The 10,308-nt window shown below is 33.7% G+C and overlaps 1 protein-coding gene across 1 annotated transcript; it reads right to left on the bottom strand.

Moving 5' to 3' along the window:
- Positions 1 to 4,030: 4,030 nt before the first annotated feature.
- On the bottom strand, positions 4,031 to 9,179 carry LOTGIDRAFT_169216 (hypothetical protein; the record flags this gene model as incomplete). The annotated part of the gene is made up of 5 exons (XM_009067530.1): positions 4,031 to 5,509; positions 6,263 to 6,511; positions 6,846 to 7,051; positions 7,602 to 7,745; positions 8,006 to 9,179. The coding sequence occupies 5 exons, from the start codon at positions 9,177 to 9,179 to the stop codon at positions 4,031 to 4,033; spliced, it is 3,252 nt and encodes a 1,083-aa protein (XP_009065778.1).
- Between the last annotated feature and the right edge of the window lie 1,129 nt (positions 9,180 to 10,308).

Genomic DNA, 10,308 nt, shown 5'->3' with positions numbered 1-10,308 from the left:
CCATCAAGAATTGTGCTTTCTAGAGTGTTTACGAGCCAAAGTTGACGGACGGTTGAACAGACATGCAAATTTTCATGTAGGTCGTATATATATTTGTCAGGACACTTGTGATAACATAGCTTCGTATTCTCTGAGGTATGGTAACTGGTAAACATAGCATGTTAGAAAGGACTACTTGATGAATCTTCAATATGGAGGAAATAAAGATATAATAAGAAATTTGTAGAAATTAGCCACGGAGAATGGTGATATAAACAAAGCATTAGTACTTGAATAAACAATGTTTTATTTGTACAATTTGTACAAGAACATTACAAGACAATAATATTCTTCTTTAAATAACAATAAGATAAAAATGGTGCAAACAAAATGACATGAAAATATTATTACCTATTCTAGGACTGTATTTTATTGTAAAAAAAAACATGCATTGATAACAAATTTCTTTCTCTATCATGTAGTATTTCTTGCCATAAGTATCAGTATGGGACAGTCAAGTTTTCAAGCACTTCATACATACAGTTTTTTCAACAATATCACTGTTAATTAATACTTTCGAATTTCTTCAAGTTCCCTCCAGATTTGACTATAAAACAGGTTTGGTTTTGGATGACTGATATAGTATAGTTCCTAAAAATCATTTATTTTAACAATGTTTTCATTTTGTTTTGCATAAAATTAAAGGGGAAGTATGCATCATTTTTACAATTATTGGATTTACAGCTTAATCAATTTCTTTTATCATTTTTGATTATTAATTTTAATGTCGATAGAAGTAATCATTGTTTTATTAACTAAATTGCTTTTCTATAACAGTTTTAATTCTACTTTTAGACTGCGATTCAAATTATGTAATGTAAACCAGTGCATACTTCAACTTTAATATATATCTATGTGTTATGAAGGATATTTTTCAACATTTATTTTCACTATTGCTATCATGATACAATGGCAGGCATGGAATGGTTAACAAAATACCTTAGAACACCACTTACTTTCATTTCATGTTCAGAAAACATTCTGGACCATGATATGGTACATGATAATAAATCTATTCTCATTATAATAGTTCATAAACAATTTAATGTTGACATTCTTTCTCCATAAATAGCTGCTGCCTTTATACAGATTATAATGTGTATTTTCTATAATCTTTTGCCTCTCAATACCATAAAACATAATCAAAGGGAAACACATGGTCAGAATAATACCACATGATGGGAGGGGGTTATGATGTTGATCTTTAACAGTTTCAAATTTCAATGAAGCTAACCCATTTGAAATATATCAATGTTTTTAATAAATATCAATCTAACTGTGCTGTATCAAAATTCTGATCTAAAGCGTGATATTTTGCAGACACACATTTGTTCAAAGTCTACAGCTAATGTAGGTTTCAGGTTTGGACAATTTAAGATGGAATAAAATATTAAAGAAAATGGTGCTTTAAGGCCAAAAGATTTGTCAATCAGATGGCAAACCTAACAATTTAAAAAGTCAGTTTGGTACTATAAAATGGTTCTTCATATAAGATAAAAATTATTATAAGAAAATATATTAGATTGTAGGAGACTGGAAGTCAATGCATTTCTTTAACTTAAAAGTGTATTAGCATATTATCAATTTCATTGAATGCCCCAAATATAGGTAGACCTAATAGATGACCGATTTCAAGTATACAAAAAGGTTTTGACACAATTGAATGACAGTTTAAGGCAAGGTTCAGTGCTGAAGTGAACTAATCCAAGGACTGAACCCTGCATTTAACCAGAATTTTACATAATTCAGTTTAATAAATAAAATACAATATTTGCCCAAATTTTAGCACTTAAAATATCATAATTTACAATTAGTTCTTATTGCTTGTGTCAATAATTAAAAAATAAACAATTATTAATCATATATTTTTAACTCAATCAGACAACCCACTGATTTCATATCCGGTGTATTAAGAGGATATATCCGAATACAACTAGGCAAGTCCAAGAAACCTAAAAAGTGATGAACTTGATACAAAAGGCTGAATAGATATAAACTACTGAACATTTAGAATTGATTCATTTGGTATCAATATCTCAATGAACATAATGCCATGTTAAGGTATCAAGACTTTCAAAGAAATCAAGATGACATCTATTAATGTAACATCTAATACCATCAGATTCTAGCATTTCATACAAATTTGTAACTTTGGGCTTGGTAATATTGTTGTTTTGTAAAGGAATTTGGCATGCAAAGCTTGTGTTCTTGTTCCAAAATTTGACTAAAACTCAAGGTTGGTGCAAAACTAACCCTTGAGCGATACTTAAGTTAGATCACATTAAATAACAATTTAAAGACATACTTCTCATGATGATGACAATCTAAATTGTTTTCGATTGTTGAAATGTTGTGTTCTATAAAACTCAGTTTTTGACATAATTTGACAATTGATGGAATGTTTCATGAAATCATTATATGACCAAGCCAAAGCAACAATCTTTCATGAAATTTAAAAAACTGTTTTGTATTGAAAGCAAGTTCTTCACCCTTAAAAGGCATCTTCAACTAAGTGATACATCTGATACATACTACTATACAAAATGTTAAGTTTTAAAGGGATTGTACAGAGGTTTTCAAAATTTTTGTGTATCAGGGAAATTGATAGGATCAATTTGTATCATTCCAATTTTCAATCAGACGTCTGAGGTTCCTGCAATTCCACTAAAACTAGGTGTTTGAAGCTGAGACTAATGCTTATGTGATAAAGCATATTTTGCTATAAATGATGTCATTAAACATTTATGTCTTGTGGAATTACAGGAACAACAGATGGCTGACTTAAAATTAGAATAGTGCAAGTAGATGTTATCAGTGTACCCGATACACATTAATTTTTTTTTACAATCCCTTCAAGTAGTAGTATGAAAATAAAAATAACAACTGATATCTTATGTATAGTATAGTCAAGCAAAGACATTAATACTGGGTACCAATCAAAACATAATCACAACCAATCCATTTCATTTTAAGAGGCACACAATATCAGTGTGGTTTAAGCCCAACGCAGACGAGGAACATTTTAAGCGAACAATCGTAAAAATTTTGTTTCGATCATTTTTTTCACCGTCTGCGGATTACAGAAACACGAACAAAAATATTCGTGAGAATTGTTCGTGAAATCAAACATGTTTGATTTCTTAAAATTGTTCGCCTCCTGAACAATTCTTTGTTCGCCGTCTGCGTCAACGACGAACATTAGCGCCGAACATTTATCGACGAAAGACCAATCAGCGATCGAAGTCAGACCACATGACACTCAAAATGGCGACGTCCAGTGAATCCACCAACACAAAATTTTGGACTGTGGAGAAAGAGCAGATTTTAGTAGATATGTGGTCGCAATCTGCCTGTTTGTTTATGATTTCTTCGCCCGACTATTCAGATAGGAACAAGAAGTACGCTGTGATGCAAGAAATAGCACAAGCCCTGGAAACAACCAGTAAATTTACAAGGTTGCCGAACACACCCTGCTCTTTACGACGTTGAATCCAGGTACAGACCCAAATGCTCCTATTTCGCCGTCTACGTTGGCGTCTTTTTTTAAATTAATAAAATAGCTAACGCAATTTTACATAATCTTCTGGACATCGCCATTTTGAGGTCATGTGATTTTTTCCGTGATACTGGCGCATTGTTCGAGCTAAATGTTTGTTGTCTGCGGAATTATGTTTGTCGTCTTTAGAAAACGGAAAACAAATATATTTGTTCGATGTTGATGTTCTTGTTCATCGACAGAAATGTTCCTCATCTGCGTTGGGCTTTATATAGCACTTATTACTTCTTATAATACCTCCAATCAAAATGGACTGCTCTTGTATATTGTTTGAAAATGGAAACCCGGACATGCAACTATAATTGACCATATGATACTTTCAAAACTTGTAACCCACTGACCGTTTGCACAAAAACCTTTCTTTCTTATCTTATCATGAACTGATTACAATTTAAAGAACAGAAGAGACCAGAGATAATAATAGTTGTCCCAAACCTACTGCAGATCAGTTTGGATTTGCTCTTGTTCAACATACTGACCCTCACTTTCCATTGATAATAATGCTTGCACGGTTTCCATTGGAATTCCTTCAGCACCTTGTAACTGAAACGTTGTCCCGTCGGGCTGCTGAATAATTAAAGTGCCATCTTCAGTTTGATAAATATTAGAACCAGACGTCACTATTTGATCAGGGGTTAATATCTCACCTTCAATTTGACCAACATTAAGTATTTGTTCTGAGCCAAATTCACCTTCAGCATTGATTATCTGCCCTTGTTCACTTATTATCTCCCCTTGAACACCCAGTTCTGCAACATTTTGAACTGGCTGATCAGTATTTAAGTCTTGTAACTGCATATCATTGTGTTTGATATCTAATTGTTCACTAGAAATGTCTGGCTTCACATCTAAAGTAGAATTTGTTAACTCATCTGGACTGATGAAATTTGGCACAGCTGTTTCAGGCATTTCTATTTTTGGAGTTATTTCACATGCATTATTTACTGTGTCAGCAGTTTTTATTGAATCTCCATTCAGTAAAGAATTTGTGTTAGTTGAATTAACTAGAATTGTGTTGTTCCCAAAAACTGCATTGTTTTCTAATGGTGTTTGATTATTTCCTTGAACATATACCACACTATTTTCTGGGATTTTTGTAGGGTTTAGTAACGAAACGCTGTTATTTCCATTAACTGAATTGTTTAATAGAATTGACTTATTTTCACTCACTGAATTCACTAGCACAGGTTGGTTTCCAATAGATGAATTTGTTAATAGCACTGAATTACTTGCACCAATTGTAGAGTTCACTGTAGACGAATTTAGCACTGCACTGTTTCCTAATATTTGAACACGATAATTTTCCTGAACTTGATTACCGCTGCCATTTACAGCTAAGATAGTCCCTCCATTTAACGAAGTAAAAGAGTTTGAGGTGGGAGCACTGTTTGTTAATATGACTGTTTGGGTGTTTCTGACATGAGAAGTGCCATTGGAAGTAGATGCTGTGTTGACGAATTGAGAGGTTATGGGTAATGATGATGTTGACAGGGGCTCGGATATAATGGTATGGTTTTGAGAAATGGGGGTGATGGATGAGTTTGAAAGAGAAGGGGTTAATAAAGAGGAAGATGAAGATGATTTGATGATTCCTGATGTGGGTATAGATGAAGTAGTTAATGAGCTGGTTGCCGTGACAACTGTGGGTGTCGCACTTTTTGCTGCCATAGAAAGAACATTATTATTAAGTATAGTAGTCATTCTAGGTTTCTTTGAGTTAGTTTGAATTAATTCGTCTGGTGTCACTATTTCAATTGTTCGACGATTATTTTGACGTTTGGTTGGTACAGGTATTCCACGAGGTTCAGTGGTGAGAAATTTGTAGTGGAATGATTTTTCTTGTACAGGCAAAGACTTAACTTGATATTGTCCTATTTTAAGTCCTAAACTAGCAGCCAAAGACGAATCCTCAATCTGAAAGAAAAAATAAAGAGATATTATTTTATTATATAGTGAAAAAAAAAACCTGCTACTGTTTAGTAAAAAAATTTATTGCAAGAGTAAAACTAATGCATGTATGTTTAGAAGCATTTAAGATATCATCGAATACATCAAAGATTTAACAGTTAACTTCTGAAGAAGTAAGCCATGTTTGCAGTAATGGAAAGTTAAATGTTGAATCTTTTGACAACCAAAAACACTAACGCTCTTGTAGACTGTGGATATGGTTTTTACCATAGATAGGAGCTACTAGCTCTACGACAGATTTTCAAGAACAAAACATGGTTGTTAACTTGACAAATCTTTTTATAGAACACTAACTCAAAACTGAAAATCATCACAAATTGACTGAGATGTCATCAATATATATATAAAAAAAGTACAAGATATATTGATATATTATACTATTTCTGATTTTTATCAACTCAACATGTCACATGCTCATACTCCTGCAGTGGTATTGTGGGCGATGATTATTAAACTAAAATAAAGCAAATGATTTTGAAATAAGCAGTAATTTGGGTTGAAACATCTCAGATCTTGGATGGCAACTTTCAACCACTGAAGCAGATATATGTGACCCCTCTGACACCCCTTTGGCTTCTCCACTGGGTAGTTTTCCAAAAGAAAAGTATTTTTCTGCATTAAATGCAGTTCAAACACAAAAAGTAGCAAAAGGAACTATTGCATATACTCTATTAGAGATATATAAAAAAAATATGATACCTGTAGTTTAGATCCAGCACTTGGCTCATTTGACTCTTTATTCTCTGCCATTGGTATCAGACAATCTTGACAAGTTTTTGCCACTTGTTTCTGAATGGACTCGAATTCATGGAAGATATCTTCAACTTTAGGTGTGGCTTTTCCTCCCTTCTCTAACTTCATCATGAGAAATTCCCACAACGTAACTACTTTGGCTAAGCGAGGTAGAACAATTTCCATGAGTTCATCATCAGTACATTGTCTTATTAGCTGAAATGAATACATACAATATACCTACCATCAGAGAAAAACAATTTTCTTTAAAAAAGTGAAAGATCCACAAAACACATTCTCATATGAAGCTTTCCTATTATTATGCTCCAGATATGCTACTGAAGATGGGCAATGTCATGCAGTGTGCAATGAGGGAGATTTGTCTTATGTCACGACTGCAGCCTAAGCTCAGTCTTTTTGACATCAAGAACAGTCTCTAGACAGTGGTCTTTTGCACTAAGCTCCAGCCAATTTTTCATATGTAAGTTTTATATTTTGAGTATCTACTAACTTTAATAACTGCACTTCAAGAAATTAAAACTGAACTCACATCTTGTAGTTTGGCTCTCCTCTTACCAGGTGCACCTTCAACATTAAAGGGGGGTCTCCCAGGTCCACGGCGTTTTGTTGGTTGAATCACGGTATTAGATGTTGGAGTTACTGACTGACTTAATAATGAATCTTGAGTATTACTGTCCTCTGATAAGCTACATATACTTCCATTACTTTTATTATTATTACTATTTATACTTGAAGCTGAAAAAGTCAATCAAATTTTATCATCTGGTCAGAAATTGGTTCATTAAAGTAACAGCTGTTGTAAAACTTAAATCACGAAATTTTGATTCCATTGAATTCACATGAATTATGAATATTTTGATAAATGAGTTAAAACGCAAATTTCAATATCAGTATTTAAAATTCTTCTTTGCCATAACATAAACTTTTTCATTTTCAAATAACATCAAAGGCATGCATAATATTTATAAGGACTCACACATATGTTTATACCCACAATAAGACCAGGTCAGTCAAAACTGTGTATTCTTCAAGAAGCAAGTCTGGAACATTTGCGCAAGTAAGGAATTAGCGTGTTGCATATGCACAGTTGTAGTTCCGAAATATGAGTGAATTCAAAAAAAAAAAAAAAAAATTTTCATCTATTTTTAGGCCATGAAAACTAATTTTATTTTTATCACTTACACAGTTTTTTGCCAATGAAACATACTGAATGAAATTCAGACCAATTTATCTGACCGAATTTCAACTAGCATCATACATCCTTGGCTTTAAAGTGTACACATACCTTTGTCAACATCTTCTATATCATCTGGTAATGAACCATGTGAAGGATTGAGTTGATAATGTCGCCGCAAACCACCTTGACCAATATACGCTTTGTCACATGTTTCACATTTATGATTTTTTACCCGTTCTACTCCACTGAGACCTGTTAAAATATGATATGTTAATTATCTGATTTAAATAAATAAAGCATTAGCATTTAATGAGGGACTCTCAATGAATCAGTACAGGAAGCAGAGGTCAAGGGTGGTGCTTATCGTACCACTACAGAACATGTCAACAAAACAGAGTTTTGATAATAGCATGACCGAGACAGAATGCTTAGAAATGTTTTTAATAAAATAAGTCTTAGTCATAAAGCAATAGTGACGTCCTGTCATATAGTTATTATGACAGTATAGTTACCATCTGTTTCTGCAGCATCTCTACTATTTTCACCATTTTCCACTAAGGGTTTGGCTCCACGTTTATCTTCATCACTAATTTTAAAGTCAGAATATCCCCCATCAGAATCATCATAATCTTCATCCCAATCTAACACATGAATATGTTTATAGTCTTTAACCATATGTTTAGGTGGTTTAGAAACACGCCCAGATCTAGTCCTTGGTCGATGTTTTTTTCTCTCTTCTTTCTCTTCCTTGGATAATTCTGGAACCTCAACCTTGTCTTCTTCATCTTCTCTAGTACGTTTTTTATAAGCTCTACGTTGAATTTGAGTATTATCAACTCCTGTCTGACTACCGATTGTGATAGAAGTATTCTCTGTAGAAGAATTACTGGTTGATTTATGGAGTTCAGATGGATAAATAACACGATACACTATTCTGGTATTAGTTTGTGGATTATATAAAATACTAGAACCGTTATTACTATCTGCAGATTTAGCGAGTTGCTGTTCTTGTACAACATGCATTATTTGTTGCAGTTGTTCTGCTGTTAATTGTTGCACTGGTGTATATTGGTTCCCTTGTTGCACAATGCGTATTGGATTTTGGCTCGAACCTATTGGAGCAACACTATTCTGGTTTGCTGGAACTAAGGTCACATTTAGCCCACCCTGTTGCACAGAATTAGCAAATTCATTAGCCTGCAATGTTATTGTGTTATCTGATGACGGTGCTTGTTGAAAAGTCACAACTTGAGTTTGGCTCTGTGATTCTGATGCCAACATAATGTTGTCCATGCCACTGTCATCAAGTGACATGGTGTCAGCTGTTTGGATAATGTCACCATTATCAGAAACTACTGCATACGCTACATCATATCCAGCATTCTCTTGGACACTGACCAAATCATCATTACTGTTGGTCACACCATTGTTTACTATTTCTTGTGTTGCAATATTTGTATGATCAGTTTCTCCATCTGCTGTCACATAAGATAATGCCACTGCCTCTTCTCCAAACTCCTGGGCATCCTGTATAGCTTGTTGTAAAATGTCTTCTGCCTCTTCATCAGTAATCACCCTCCCTTCACCTGTCTCATTTACGATGACAGATTCAGGATGCAAGGAATCGGAAACATTAGGAAGTGTAGGAATGGTTATCAAGCCATTTTCGTCTTCATTGTCCGCCATGTTTGTGGAGGTAAATAAAACCCAACTATACTTCGGAGGATTCCATACCTACATTGGGATATGGGCTATAATTTCGACGTTAAAATTGAAGGTCTATATGTCTTCTTAACACCAAAATGTCTCCTTTGTTCCCATCATCAATTTAAGACATTAAAATATAAACAAATAACAGTAGCGCGAATCATTATTCTATTATTAATTCTAGGTTTTACCGTTGAGCGGCGCCTCGAGTCAATTTGACCTTTGACCTACTAATTCACTTTTTTTCATTCGGATTCAAACCAGATTTGCAGAACTTTAAACTAGATTAAGAGTTAGCGAATCCTTTTAAAACGCTGATTCTTATTTCGCTGCTATTAATGACAACAGTTGAGGGCCTAAGCAGCCCACGTAGGCCCTATTTCATTGTGAGCGATTTTTTTTCAATCGTGGTAGTTTTTCTAAGCTGAATGGTACATAGGCTATGCGGTGTAGATGTTTTTTTTAAAGCCTTGAAATAATAGGTTGATAAACCAATCGACTGGGACCGTATCTTTAAAGATATACTACTTCTAAGGATGACCAACAAAATTTATAATCTTAAACTTTTTAGAGATTCTATTCTTTAGTCATAGCAGCTGGTAAATCCAACTGATGAATGTATAGGCCTAAAGGGCCTAGGCTACTCTAATTGACCAAGTTTGATACTTTAAACTTTTATGTCCATTCATATCATTCTTTCCGTTCAACATGACAACCATTGACTTCATTTTAGTTTGTAGTCTTTTTGTTAAAAATAGTTGCCTCCCTTCCAATATGGCGCGGTAAACAAATCACAAGTCACAGTTAAAATCCAGTAAAATCAACTTTTTTTACACAAATTTATTTGAAACCGAACGAGCGTGTTTGTCTTTATGCTAGATTGAAAAGTCGAAAGTAGACTTTCCATTATCTAGATCCATTTACAAAAATTACTGGCAAAATGTCATTAATCTCAAAAAGCATTGCATTTTGGTTGATTGAGCAGTAGATCTAGGCCTATTTATAACACTATGATCTAGCCTAATCTTATACAAGGCTTTAGATGTCTAATTTTTCTGTTAAAATATGCAGATTTGAGAGAGCTGTCAAGTTTCAATATGATCATAAC

Source organism: Lottia gigantea, assembly GCF_000327385.1.
Source record: "Lottia gigantea unplaced genomic scaffold LOTGIsca_83, whole genome shotgun sequence".
In the NCBI taxonomy this organism is placed as follows: Eukaryota; Metazoa; Mollusca; class Gastropoda; family Lottiidae; genus Lottia; species Lottia gigantea.
Note: the sequence above shows the minus strand (reverse complement) of the source record. Positions and strands in the feature narration are given on the sequence as shown.